The sequence below is a fragment of the Lemur catta genome, chromosome 17 (genome assembly GCF_020740605.2).
Source record: "Lemur catta isolate mLemCat1 chromosome 17, mLemCat1.pri, whole genome shotgun sequence".
In the NCBI taxonomy this organism is placed as follows: Eukaryota; Metazoa; Chordata; class Mammalia; order Primates; family Lemuridae; genus Lemur; species Lemur catta.
This window is the reverse complement of record NC_059144.1, coordinates 25,812,279-25,826,312: the sequence shown is the minus strand read 5'-3', so window position 1 is coordinate 25,826,312 and position 14,034 is coordinate 25,812,279. Positions and strand designations below refer to the sequence as shown.

At 52.2% G+C, this 14,034-nt stretch overlaps 1 protein-coding gene and 1 long non-coding RNA gene across 2 annotated transcripts in view; one reads left to right on the top strand and one right to left on the bottom strand.

The window, feature by feature from the left end:
• LOC123622876 overlaps window positions 1-6,001 on the top strand; it is a 10,395-nt gene extending 4,394 nt beyond the window's left edge. The window contains exons 2-3 of the long non-coding RNA XR_006729653.1: window positions 3,764-3,817; window positions 5,974-6,001. This is a non-coding gene — a long non-coding RNA (uncharacterized LOC123622876). The remainder of the gene's footprint in view (window positions 1-3,763; window positions 3,818-5,973) is intronic.
• TRIB3 (tribbles pseudokinase 3) lies at window positions 1,567-14,034 on the bottom strand. The gene is made up of 4 exons (XM_045529530.1): window positions 13,826-14,034; window positions 8,946-9,236; window positions 5,578-5,870; window positions 1,567-2,402 (listed from the first exon to the last, which is right to left on the bottom strand). The coding sequence occupies exons 2-4, from the start codon at window positions 9,234-9,236 to the stop codon at window positions 1,910-1,912; spliced, it is 1,077 nt and encodes a 358-aa protein (XP_045385486.1). The 5' UTR covers window positions 13,826-14,034; the 3' UTR covers window positions 1,567-1,909.

Here is a 14,034-nt window from a genome sequence, read left to right as displayed (position 1 = left end):
CAACTAACTCTCATTGTGGGCTCATGCCGGGTGCTACTTTTTCAAATGCTTCACATAGAACAACTGATTCAGTTTTCGTGAGTGGGATACTATTATTATCCCCCATTTTACAGAGGAAGAATCTGAGGCATGGAGTAGTTCTGAAACTTGCCAAGGGTCAAACAGCTAGTGAGTGCTGGAGCCAGGATTTAATTCCCTGCAGTCTGACTCCAAGTTCTCGCCTACTACCATGCCACACTAGTCATGTACCTGGAAGGGACTATGCAGAGGTGTCAAGTGCTTCCTCTGGTCATGGGCCTCTCTACTGTGACATCTGGGACTGCTGTAGCCATTGTGCCAGCAATCTCCAGGGACAACAGAGCAAAGAGACAGAATGAGCCTGGTGAGCCTTCTCCCTCCCTGCAAACAGCCCTGAGGGCTGAATGAACAGGCACTGAAGCCCACACCATCTGTTGACTTCTTGCTTTGTATTTGTATGAAACCTATTTCCTTCTTATTTAAGCCACCTTGACTCAGAAAAGTATCCCAACTAAGAGCCACTGCCTCCAGAAGAAACAGAATGTGGAAAGACCCGCTGGGCTGCAGGGAATCTGTCTGTTCTCACAAACCACTCAGCTGAGGTTGGGACACAGGCCTCTGGCCTTTCACCATGGGGACAGTTTTGAAGGCAAGGAAAACTGGTAAGAGATAGTAGGAGAGGATAGACGAAATCTGGAGAAATAAAACTATTTCATAACTCTCCTTTATTAGGCACAGGTAAAAATATATATATTCATGGTATCCAAAACCCATAGCATTGATCTGGACCCAAATGCACCCAGAGAACAGGGCCTGGAACTTTCCAGGTGGCCACAGGACAAACCCTTCCTAATCTTGTCCCCCAACCTTGGTGCTCAGGTCAGGGGCCACCAAGGTCGACAGGCCTGGACCCGAATTCCAAATCATTCCTTGAGTTAGACAAGAACCAGCCTTACAGTTTAGATTCTTGTTCTTCCAGCCCAAACCCTTGGCTTGGGCCTGGAAGGAAAATCTCTTGATCGAGGAGGACAGAGCTGCTGGGAGCACAATTCCCAGCACAGCCCGGGCTCTGGAGTCCTGAGTTGCAGGGGAGAGGCCTGGAGCCTTTGGCACAGGGATACCTCCCTTTCTCTGAAAAGGTGCAAGATATAAAGGCAGCTGTGTTGTTTGTGAAAGGAAACGTCCTGCAGAGAGAGGTGCCTGAGCACCAGTACGAGTGGTGGCCGACACTGGTACTAAGTGTGCCCAGTGTAGACACTGACCTGTGAACATGGAAAAGTGTTGTCAGCTCCAAAATGCCAGCCTGGCCAGGCACAGCAGCTCATGCCTGTATATCCTAGCACTTCGAGAGGCTGAGGTGGGAGAATTGGTTGAGGTCAAGGGTTCAAGACCAGCCTGAGCAAGAGCGAGACCCCCATCTCTGCAAAAAATAAAAAAATTAGCCAGGTGTGGTAGTGCACGCCTATAGCCCCAGCTACTCGGGAGGTTGAGACAGGAGGATCACTTGAGCCCAGAGTTTGAGGTCGCTGTGAGCTAGGCTGACGCCACTACTGTACTCACTCTAGCCAGGATGACAGAGTGAGACCCTGTCTCAAAAAAAAAAAAAAAAAAAGACCGCCAGGCTGCCAGCTCTGTAAGCAGGGAGTTTTGTCTCTTTTGCTCACTGATGAGTTCCCAGCACCCAGCACAGAGCTCGGCACACAGGAAGCGCCCAAGCAGGCCTTGTATGTGTGTAGAACACACAGGTGAGCACACAGCACACTCGCACAGGCTTCCTTTCTCCCTCCTAGAAGGCACTTAAGGTTTGGCTCGGTTCAAAGTAGCAGGAGAAAGCTTGGGGACACCCCAAACACAATCCACTGTTCGCAGCTGAGAGTCTAGTGAGGTGGCCCTAGCCATATAGATCTACCTCTCTTTCTCCCTCCTCTTCCTCTGCCTCCTCCAGCCCCAGTCCATCGGGGACCACCTGGTCAGCCTCCCAGAGGTGGGATCGGGATGGGGCTGCAGGGATCCGGTCCTCCCGCAGCCAGGGGTGGAGCAGGATGCCTGTGGCCGTGAGCCGCTCGGACGGCTCCCGACGGAGGAGGCAGCGGACCAGGCAGCGGGCAGCAGCTGAGAGGCCCTCAGGCAGGGCAAAGGCCCCTCGGCGGATCTTGCCAAAGAGCAAGGCAGGCTCTGAGTCCTGGAAGGGGTAGTGGCCAGCCAGCATGGTGAAGAGCGCCACACCCAGGCTCCAGACATCAGCCGCCTTGCCCGAGTAGGATGCCTGAGAGCTGAGGATCTCGGGTCCCACGTAGGCGGGGCAGGCGTGCTTGTCCCATAGGGAGTCGTCTGGCCCAGTCAGCACACAGGCGTCCTCCAGGTTCTCCAGCACCAGCTTCGTCCTGGGGCAGGGGAGAGATGGAGGGTCAAGTCCTATCTGGAACCCCCATGCCACTGCCCCACACTGTCACCATAATGGCACCCACTTCCCGAGTGGCTGCTGGAATTTGACAGACGTGAGCCATTCCTATGAGGCTGGGTGACTGATCCCGTTTGACAGATGAGGAAGCCCAGGCTGAGAGAACATAAGTCATTCCTTAAGGTCACAGAGTAATTAAATGTAAACTAACACTCTGAAAGGAACACATTTCCCAACAGTCCCTTGGGGAGGGGACTGAGGGCCCTGAGAGGGTTGAGCCTCTCTTAAACCAGGCTGGTGTGGTGGCTCACACCTGTAATCCCAGCACTTTGGGACTTTGACAAAAAAAAAAAGGCTCTCTTAAACCAGATGCAAACTTAGGGCCCAGGCAGGTAACAAAATGAGAGAAACAGGAAGTGTGTCAGACATATCAGCACAAGCCTTGCCTAAAAAGGTCACGACTAACATCAACACAGTGTAGTATTTATTTATTTTATTTTTTTGAGACAGGGTCTTGCTCTGTTGCCCAGGCTAGAGTGCAGTGGTGTGACCATATTTCACTGCAACCTCAAACTCCTGGGCTCAAGTGATCCTCCTGCCTCAGCCTCCTGAGTTGCTGGGACTACAGGCATGCGCCATCATGCCTGCCTGATTTTTTTAATTTTTTGTAGAGATGGGTCTTGCTACTGCCCAGGCTGGTCTAGAACTCTTGACCTCAAGCGATCCTAGTGCCTGGACCTCCAAAGTGCTAGGATTACAGGCATGAGCCACCATGCCTGGCACAGTCTAGTATTTATTGAGTGTCCATTGCGTTCCTGGCCCTGGGCTAAGCTCGTTCCCTGGCTTATCTCATTACCTCCTGGCCACCATCTGAAAGGAAGACACCATTTTCCAGCTCTAGGGCATCAGGCCGGATGGGAACACTGCCCCTCGCCCACCCAGAGCCAGTGCTGTGAACCACTCGCGTAGTTCCCAAGGTGGCCTCATGTTCCCATTTTTTCTCTGAGAAGCCAGAGATCATATTTTAACAAAAAAGACCCAGTTTTTAAAATGTTGGCAACCAATTTCAATTAAAAACACAAACAAGCGGGTATTTGGGGCAAAAAAAAGGTGTGTGTAGCCTGCCATTTGCAACTTTTATTTTAAACAACTCCCATGGAGTGCTCTAGATGGCTTCAATAGTATTAGTAATAATCCTATTACTACTGTGATTAATCTTCTTCCTTATGGCACCACTGTCTGGGTGCCTAATGGCATTTCACAAATGCTGACTAATCCTGTGAATCACAGTACTGCATGTGTGTGTATGTGTGTCTGAGACAACACTATTGGCCCATTTTACAGATGGAGAAACAAAGGCTCAGGCAGGTGGAGCCATTGCTCAAGGCCAAAATGCAGGTAAGAAGCAGAACTAGGATTTCAACCTAGGTCTGTCTGACTCAGTCCCTCTTCTACGACCGATTCTCAAACTATTGCCTTGAGAAGAGAAGTAAGCACTTTTCGATCCTCTAGGAGGTCTGGGGTAATTGTACCCACCCTAAGCTTAAAATTTGTTTGAAGTTATGTACTAGCTTAAAAATCATTATAACTTTTACACTCTCCTTACTGAAAGGCATGTTTGTTTTAATACAAAATGTAGAAGAAGGAAATAGAAAAATCAGCCTTAAGCAAACACCACAGTAGTAACTGCTGGAGGCAAAGTGGATGGCTGCTAAAATTTGTGGGTGAAAGTTGAGAAAAACACAGGACATTAATATGCATAACCTCAAAATACTCCCCCAAGGTATTTATTAATTACAAAGGGTAAGCTAGGAACTTTACAGTGGGGAGACCTGGCAGGCACTACCTTAACCAAGTGATCACAACAATGACCTGTCAAGCCACGATGTGCTGGGAAGGGCCTGTCACTTCTGCGGTGTTCTTGCCAAAAACACGTCACTGCAATCTAACCGTGGGGAAACATCAATCCAAACTGAATTGAGGGACATACAGAGTAACTGGCCAGCACTCTTCAAAAGTCTCAAGGTCATGAACGACAGGGAAAGACTGTGGAACTGTCTCAAATTGGAGGAAACCAAGGCGACGTGACAACTAAATGGAGCAAAGGGACGTTTGTGGGAAACTGGGAAAGTCTGAATAAATCCTTGGTTTAGTCAGCACGCCAGGGTTAATTTCTTAGTTTTGATAATTATACGATGGCTATGTTAGGTGTTGGTAGTAGTGGAAAGTGGGTGAAGGATGTATAGGAACTCTTTGAACTATTTTTGCAACTTTCCTGAAAGTCTAAAATTATTTCAAAAGAAAAAGTTTTAAAAAATGCAATGTGGTCACACTCCTTCCTCCACATAAAAGTGAAACTGATGCTCCCAGCGGTTGTTCCTGGCTGCTTGGTGCACCTTCTGACACACGGTGCAGGCCCCCAGGAGTCTGGGGAAGGGACAGGAGGCAGGTCCCTCTGCCTCTCCCCAGAGAGTTAACCTATTTGTCTTCTTTTCTTAGCTTCTCAATCTAGAGAAGGAGGGCTACCTTTTAAGAAAAAAGTGCTAATTTTCAGTTTCACAGAAAAGGTTTCCATGTGGGGAACCTCAGGCCCTGTTTGGCTGTGGTCTTGGGATCCTGGAAACATCTTAACAATCCAGCCCTTTTCCCTACCAATGGGGAAACTGAGGCTCGGGGAAACTGAGGCTCAGAGAAACTGGGTCACCTAGAGTCAGCTGGTAAGCCCAGATGGCCCCCTGTCTCTCAAGCTCAGAGTGAATTAGCACCCAGGCTCTAGAGTCAGATCTGGGTTCAAATCTCCGCCTCTACCATTTATTTAGCTGTGGGATCTTGGGCAAGTTACTTGACCTCTCTGGGCCTCAGTTTCCTTATCTGTCATATGGGGAAAATAACAGTACCTACCTCATATTTGTGAGGATCCAGGACAAGCCTGATCCTGCAGCGATGCCCCTGGCCACTGTCAGCTACTGTGATTATCACGGTTCCACCTCGAGGGGCTTCCAACAGGACTGAGTCAACTTTCCGGAGGGAACTAGAGGGTGTGCGCTGGTTAGGCCAGGCTTGTCTACTTCTTGCCTAGTTACTTTGCCTTCCTGGGTCTCCACCAGGGCCCACCCCTTGAGCGTGTCTGCGGGTGGAGTCTCTGAGGCCACACTCACCTCCCGGAGTCCGCGAAGACAAAGCGACGCAGCTTGAGGTCGCGCAAGACTAGGCCGTGCTGGTGGCAGTGCGCCACTGCGGCGGCCATCTGGCGGAAGAGGGCGGCGGCCTCAGGCTCGGGCACGCGGCGGCGGCTGCGCACCAGGCTGTGCATGTCCCCGTGGGTCCGAACGAAAAAGGTGTAGAGGAGCTGGGGACCCGCCAGCACCTCGGTGGGCCGGGCCACGTGCCCGTGGCGGGGCAGCCGCGCGTAGGGCTCCAGCACCACCGGGGCCTCGCGGGCGGGGTACACCTGTGGGTGGAGCAGGGTGTGAGCACGGCTGGGGACCCCCGGGAGCTTGGGCTAGCCTCGCAAGCCCAGACGACAGCCCTTTAAGTAGTATGACCTGCCTCAGTTTACAGTTAAGGAAGCTGAGAGGCCAGACAGCCAGCAAGCGTGCAGCTGGAATCGAACCTATGCACTCCATCATCTGTGCTCTCAACTGCCCTATGACCTTGAATGTCAGATAATTGAAATAACAGGTCACACAGACAGAAACATAACCCTCAAAGCGGAGGAAATCCAGAAGAGCAGATAATGCGGAAGTCACCCCCGGCACATCATGTTCACGGCTACATTCACTAGTCTCCGCTGTCCACCCCGCCTTCACCCACTGCGCAAGCCGGCCCGGAGCCCACCCGAGCCAGCCACCAGCATCTAACTGGACCGGCAGACCTGGGCCCTGCTCTCCTGGTGCCCACTGGGAGACAGTGTAACAAGCCAATAAATTAAATATTTACAAATTCCGATAGGCCTTGCAAAGGAACCAAGAAAGATGCTGGAATGGAGAGTATTTTGGAGGGGGGCGCCTGTTTTAGAAAGTGCGGTCCAGAAGTGACCGCTTTCTGGGTGGAGAGGCCCAGACAGTGCAAAGGCCCTGAGGCAGGAGAGAGCTTGACCTGTTCTGCAGACCCAGCCTAAGATCAGTGTGGGTGCAATGGTGTGGGGCAGAGAAGAGGGACATGCGGTGAGGGTGGCGAGGTTGTTGGGAAACGTGCTGGGGGTTAATGGGCATTCCACTGAAACTCACCCGAGCCCCGAAAGGTGGGTCCCACTTTACTGATGGTAAGACTGAGGCCAGAAAAGGGAAGTGACTTGTTAGAAGCCATACAGCCTATCGGTGGCAGAGCCAGTATGCTCGCTTTGGTTTGTCTGACTTTAAGCCCATTGCATGTTATATTGACTATGCCACACAGAAAAAAAGAACAAAACATATGCATATTTAATCTGTGAGAAAAATTTAAAGCATATAACTTTAAAATACCAGTTGAGATGACATGGCGGAAATAACCCAACACGGAAACCACTTTTTTTCTTGTTTTTTAGTGAGGGCGGGCCCGGTCCTGCCTCTGTGCACCTGCACTTGCTGAACCTGGTGCCTGGACGCTCTTCCCCTAGACCCGCAGGCTGGCTCCTCCCATCCATGAAGTCACTGCTCACAGGTCACCTCCCTAGCTAAAATCACCTGCACCAGCGCCCTCCCTGTCCCCTGATGTCTCTGTTTCCGGCTTTATTTTTCCTCCATATCACTTATGATCACATGGCACATGTTTTCCTTATTCACGTGTGTATTACTTGTCTTCCCCAGGAGAACATCAGCGTGATGACAGCAGAGCTGTGTTTTCAGCCACGGCACAGTGCACAGCATGTACTCGCGCGCAATGAAGCTTTGTTGAATTAATGAATAAGGTGATACTCTACAAAGATAAGATACTGCTTTTTCTACACACTGACCAGAAAAGCCAAGGGTAGACTGGAAGTGACAGTTCAGCCCCCGCAATTCACACTGGCACCGGGATGAGCCCATCCCGGTGGATTTTCCTAACTGTTCCTGGTGAATGGGTCCCTGTGACAACACGGCGCTTCTGCCGTGAGCCTGCTTGGCTCATTCCTCTTGGCATGGGCTCCCCTCCACAGTGGGAATGGAAAAGAACCTGTGATGCTGAAGGAAGGGGGCCCAGAGTTCAGGGTTCCAAGGAGCACCTGTTAGAGGACTGGGGACTGGCATCAGGCAGCCTAGAGCCCAGGTGAAGCTGGGAGCTGGACCTTGTGTGGTTGTCTCCCCCTGCACACTGTACCCCTTCAGCAGGCACTGGAGCCAGCTGCTGCTGCTCCCAGTAGGAGGCTTAAGTCCCTTTACCTGTCTGTGCATTCCCAAGGGACTCAGGCCACCTTCTGCTCCTCCCTTGTGTACCTAGGTCTCCCCATCTTCCTTACACCTGCTTACCAGGAGCAGCCTGCCCTGCTTGTCTCTGAAACGTTTATTCTAACATGGAACACAGGACTCTCTAGGCTCAGCTTGCCAGCTCTGACACCTCCTAGCTCTGTGACACAGCAAGTAACCACACTCTCTGAGCCTCGGTGTCCTCTGTCTGTAAAATGGGCACAATAATTTTAACCATCTCATTGGTTGTGTGAGGATTAAAAGAAACTGTGCACACTAAGCAATCAACATAGTACCTGGTGCACAGTAAATACCTATTGTTAGACTTTGTATTCTCATCTCTGTCCTTTTGGGGACTGTGACCTGCCAATGTCCTGTATGGCCAGACTCTCAGGGGGCCTTGGCCCTACCCATTTCCTGATTTCTGCCAGGAATGCTCAGACTTCTCTACCCCTTACCTCTACCCTAGGATCCAGGCCTGATGCTGTGACTTCATGCATGGCCCTTCCCCTCTCTTGACCTCAGTCTTCCTTTTTATAAAATGGCCACAGGTTAGGTTCCATCACATCTGGGGTCCCAGAGGTTCCGATGTCCACCACATCTCATCTTTCTCTCATGTAAACATGCAAACATCTACCGTGTCTCCCCACAGCCCAGCGGAAGCTCCTTCCTAGTGCTTTCGTGCCCAGCTGCTGCCAGCTCTCACCTCCTGCCCCTTTCTGCACATCCTCTCCCTCTGGCCATAGTGAAGTCTTTTTCATTCACTGAAGTGCCATGCGCTCACTCCTCTAGGCCTTTGCACAGCTGTTCCCCTTGTCTGCAACTCCCTTCTCCCACTTCTACCTGGCTAACTCCCATTCAGCCTCTTCTGACACCCCTGCGAATACATTAGAGGCATCCTCAGTGCTCACATGGTCCCTAAGTGCCACCCTCGCAGCATTTAGCACAGGATAGGGCCTTAGCTGTGAACTCCCCCCAGGCTGGGACCATATCTGGTTCACCTCTCTGGTCTCAGCCTAGCCAGGGACTCACTGGCTGCTTCCCCAGTAAACACAGGAATAAATGAAGATAAGGACCCCCCCAGTGCCCTGGCAATCTTCCGGAGCTAAGAGCCTTTCCAGGCCTCCTGTGATGCTGGGGGAGAGAGGCCCATGGGCACATACCTTGCAGGTGTACTCAGTGCCGGTGGGGCAGTGCAGGGCCCGGTAGACCCGCCCGCCCTCCTCGGGCTCCAGGAGGACGTAGGGCCCAAGCCGGGAGGCAGTGGCCACAGCAGGTGCACGATCTGGAGCAGGGGGTGGGCTCAGGGGCAGGAGGCAGGGGGGTGGCCTGGGCTGGGGCACACTTCGAGCTCGTTTCCGGATGGGACACTCAGTGTCTAAGTCGTCGTCCAACTCCAACCGCTTCTTCCTAGAGGGGGCGTCTGCAGGAGCAGCCAGAGGGGTGGCTTGCATCTAGAAAGAAGGCGAGAAAGGCACTAAGGGGGGCTGTTTGGTGGCCCCTCTTTTCCCCCACTGATGGGAGGGTACATGGCACAGCCTTTATGGAGGGTGATTTGGCAGTGTGTGTTAAAATGACAAAAGCACACACCCTTGACTGGTGTCCCACTTCTCGGAATTTATCCTCCAGTTAAACTGCTCACAAAACAATTAAATGTGTGAAAGACTGATCATCAGAGCCTTGTGTCTAATAGCAAAAGACGGGACTATCCCTAATGTCTGGCAGTAGAAGGCTAATCACACATCATGGTACAGCCGTGTAGCGGAATAGTATCAAGCTCTGAAGAAGGACCAGGAAGCTCTCCATATACTGAGGTGGACCGATCTCCCAGATGTACTAAGAGAAAAAAAGCCACACACAGAATTATGTGTACACAATGCTCTGTGTTAAAGAAGAATATATGAATATAAATATATTATACTGTGTATATATAGGTTTGTATATGTACAGACTCTCTCTAGAAGGACACACAAGGTTGAAAGGAAGCTTGTACTTTTATACTTTTTGAATTTTGAACCACATAAATATATTTCCTAATCAGAAATTTACACTTAAAGAAATAAATACCTGTTTGAAAACACAGCTTGTTCCTAAACATCACAGTAGAGAAAATCAATCCGTCTCATACTGCGTGGATCTAGTACATTCAGATACGAGAGAGATGCGATCTTACTCATTCACTTAACACCCACGGGGCAGCTACTCTGAGCCGGGCCCTGGCAGGTGCTGGGGAAGAGAAATGAGTTAGAGTTCTTGCCCTCAGCATCTCCCAGGCCATTTGGAGAGCCAATTAGTCATCATAAAATTATGTTCGGTGTGGTCAGTCCTATTGTACGAGAAGCATGGGACTCTGGGAACCCAAAGGGCCTCTCTCCCAGGCTGGTGGGTCAAGAGAGGACTTTTTGGAAGAGGTGGTCTCTACATCAAGACCTGAAGGACAGTCAGAGTTAGCCAGGTGATTTGGAGAGTTCTCAAACTTGGGCAGGGATTGGAATCACCTGGAAGCCTTGTTACCCCATACATTGCTGGGCCCTATTCCCAGAGTAGCCGATCCAAGGTCTGGAGTAAGGCCCAAGAATTTGCATTTATAAGTTCCTAAGGAAGGTTGATGCTGCTGTCTAGTAACTACTGTTCTAGGCAGAAGGAGGAGACAAAACAACGTGCTGCATGCGCCCCCAAGAACATGTTGGGGAATGAATGTATCTGCAGACAAATGTGAAAAGTTTCAAAAAATATAAGGCTGGTGAGGTTACTGGAGGCCCTATTGTGAGCCTGTTGTGAAGGGCTCTGCAAGCACCATACGGCAGAGATAGCTAGTGGTCCCCCAGTCTCAGATCTCCTCTTCTTACCTGGAATTAGAATATGATGTTTTTGGCTGAGCACAAGGACACCCAGAATAAATGGTGCAATCTTCATGGAGTGCATTTTGACAATATCAAATTGAAAAACAGGCATGAGCTTTGATTCAGCAATTAATCCCATTGCCAGGAATTTATCCCATGGCACAAGTGTGTGTGTGTGTGTGTGTGTGTGTGTGTTTGTGTGTGTGTGTGTGTGTGTGTGTGTGTTGTGTAATGATGCAAGTACAAGGTTATTCCTGCAGCCTCTGTGATAGAAATAATCAAATGGCTATCATTAGAGGACTGGTTAAATAAATTATACTTCATCCACACAATGGAACAATTTGTAGCCATTTAAAAGGCTGAGGACACTCTTTATGTACTAATTGGAAAGATCTCCAGAGTGAACTGTTAAATGAAAAGAAAAAAATAAAGTGGAGAGATGGAAATGGTGGCTGGTGAGTGGGAGGGAGAGAGACTTTGACTGCATCTGTGGAGTGTGGTAGTGCAGGCATCTATTATCTATGGAAGTGGGGAGGGAGGATGATGAATGAATGAGGTATGTACTGAGTGTACATACCTTCTAGAATAGATACATTGTCAAGCAAACAAAGCAAGCTGCTGAATGATACACACAAGATGATCCTATTTATGTGAAAAACCTCACCAGCATATAAAATGATCTATCTCCGTATCTGTATGTGCAAGGAAAAGGCCTGGAAGGGCCCAGACTACACTGGCCACAGTAGCTCCTGGCCTCTTGGAGAGGAAGGGATCTGGCAGAGGGAGGGGAATTTACAGTTTCAACATCTTAAGATAAAGATTCTGCGCTCATTCATTGCTTGAGTATTTCAAAACAGAATGTATTTCTTTTTTCCAAATGTGAATTTTATCTACTGTCGCCTCGTGGCCCAAGAGCTTCTGGAATCACAGGGCCCACATGCAGAGTCAGTCCACAAGACAGGGCACTTGCACATCAGGTGACAAGTGGGGCAGGGCTACAGGGTCTCTCAAAGGCCCCAAGATTCATTCACTCAGCGTGACAAAGAAACCACCACCCTTGAGGCTGCGTGACTGCGTGTGGGGTGGGCGGAGGAGAGGGCAATGGCATGTCAGGGTGGGAAGGGTCTCTCTAGGACCCATCTGCCCACCCATTTGGGCTCCATTCCAAGGAGGCCCAGGCCCAGGTGTGAGGGAGACAGAGGGAGACAGGCTTCAGCCTTGTTTAAGACCTTTCCAAGAGTCCGAGGCAGGTTTAGTCAGGAAACATCAGAGTCAGTTTTGAAACTGAGACCCACTTCTCTAATAGTGCTGCTCCCAAATGCAAGGACTGCCCTGGGAGGAAAGGAGCCCCCACATTGAGCGAAAGGTCGTAGTCCTGGCTTAAGCAATTAGGGGTGGCTACAGGCAGATATTCCTGGGTTCTAATCCTGGCTCAGAGCCTTCCTGGCCGGATAGTCCTGAGCAAGTTCCTCAATCTTTCTGAGCCTTCATTACCATAAAGAGGGAACAGGAGGCAGAGCTCACAGTACTTTTGTGATGATGAAATGAAAACACAAAGCATATAGAGCTTAGTGTGAACCTGTTGCAGACTCGGTGTCAGGAAATGGTCACTACTATCGCTGCATTACTGTTACGATGCATAGCTGAAGATGCTTAAGTGCCATTGTGAGGAGTCTCATAAATCTCCCCAGGGCCGGCACTCCTTACCTATCAAGACTGGTTCAAGTCATCATCAGAGATAATGGCTGGCAAATGCTGTGTGCCTTGCGTAGCAACAGACTGCCCGACTCTGGCCCGGGCCACACCAGTACTCCAGGCTGCCTAACCCCTAACCATCCTCAGAGCTTGGCAGGCCTGGGATAAGCCGCACAGGACACATGGGGTAATTGTGTCTACAAAAGAACAAGGGACTTTGTAGACCACACCGCAGGACTAAAACCTGCCGGGTAGAGTGGAGAGAGGCAGCCAGTACTTATCTACCCTTGCTGGAAGGAGGAGAGATTACACCAAACGCACACACACACACACACACACATACACATAGGGCAGAAAGGAAAGGTCTACACACACCCCTCAAAAACACATTTTGTCCAACCAAACCAGCCAGCCAGAGGCACACACACCCAGAGAAGACACATCATTAAGTGATCGTTAAGCGACACACACCTTGCCTTCACGATCAAGCCAGCACACACACACACACACACACACAGAGCGACACCAACAAGGCCACACGTACGTTCCAATGCCCCGCCGGAGGCCTGGCCCGAGCGCAGCCGGCGACCTCGCCTCGCCTGGCCCCGCCTTCCGCAGCCAGGCCCCTCCCGTGGGAGCGGAAGCTGCGGGCGGAGAGAGTCTGGGGTCAGAAGGATCAGCGGAAATCGAGGGGCGGCCCCGGGACGGGCGGGGGTGAGGCAAAGGGAAGGAGGTTGGGCCCTAGAGCAAAGAGACCGACCTGGGCTCTCGCTTCCCCCACCCCTCCAGGCTGCCGGTACAGCACACACCGTCCCCGCGCACAAAGTACACACGCGCACGGTACAGCCCGCAAAGCCGGGGCCACACGGGCGGTGCACACCTGTGGGCCCCGCATCCCGCGCGCTGCGTCCCCGCTCCCACTCACTCTGCGCCGCACCCCGCGCTCCGTCTGCGGCCGGCTCCCAGGCACCCCAACCGGGTCCTGGCGGTGTCCCCCGCACAGCCAGCCCCCGCCCAGGTGCCCAGCCCTCCGCACACGGCTCCCACCATCCGCGGCGACACAGACTCCCAAGCCCCACCCCCACAAATACACAGTCCTCCAGTGCCCCCCAGAGCCCCTCACACACAAACCTCCCCTCACCTAACCGCACAAGTCCCCTGCCCCACACTCACACAAAACAGACTACGGCACACCCTCCTCTCCAGGTGACAGCCGGACACCTCGGTCCCCGGCTCCTTCAGCCCCGCAGGTGCGCAGCCCCGCCCCGGCCCAACTCAGCCACGCTCGGGCGACCCTACGCCCTGCAGGGCCGCGCCACCCGAGACCCAGGAGGACGTTCGGCCCAAGGCGCCCCCCGACGGCGGGGATGTTAAAAGTTGTGAGTGTGTAACACGCAGCAACACGCCGACTCTCAGAGGCCCCCCGGCGCCCCCGCTACCCCAGCCGCCCCCTCCAACCCGCCAGTCTCCGGGCGGGTCCCCTCTCCGGCCCCCCCGCCGGGTACCTTGCCCGCGTGTCCCTCGTGGGCCCTGGAGCTGCCGGTGCTCACAGCCTCCGGGGCACCCGCAGGTGCACCGGGGTCCGCTCCGCTGCGGCTGAGCTCGGGATCCGATCCAGCTCCGGCCCCGGCCCGGGTCCCCAGCCGCAGACGCGTGCGGAGCCGGCACCGCTTCCGCTGCGAGTGTCTGGAGGGCGCCGGGCGCCGGCTCGGGC

Coding starts and splice junctions, on each gene's coding strand:
- TRIB3 (XM_045529530.1), bottom strand. CDS start 9,236: ATGCAAGCCACCCCTCTGGCTGCTCCTGCAGACGCCCCCTCTAGGAAG. Junction 5,871..8,945: donor GCACTGAGTACACCTGCAAG/GTATGTGCCCAT, acceptor CTCCACCCACAG/GTGTACCCCGCCCGCGAGGC. Junction 2,403..5,577: donor GTCTTCGCGGACTCCGGGAG/GTGAGTGTGGCC, acceptor CCCCTGCCCCAG/GACGAAGCTGGTGCTGGAGA.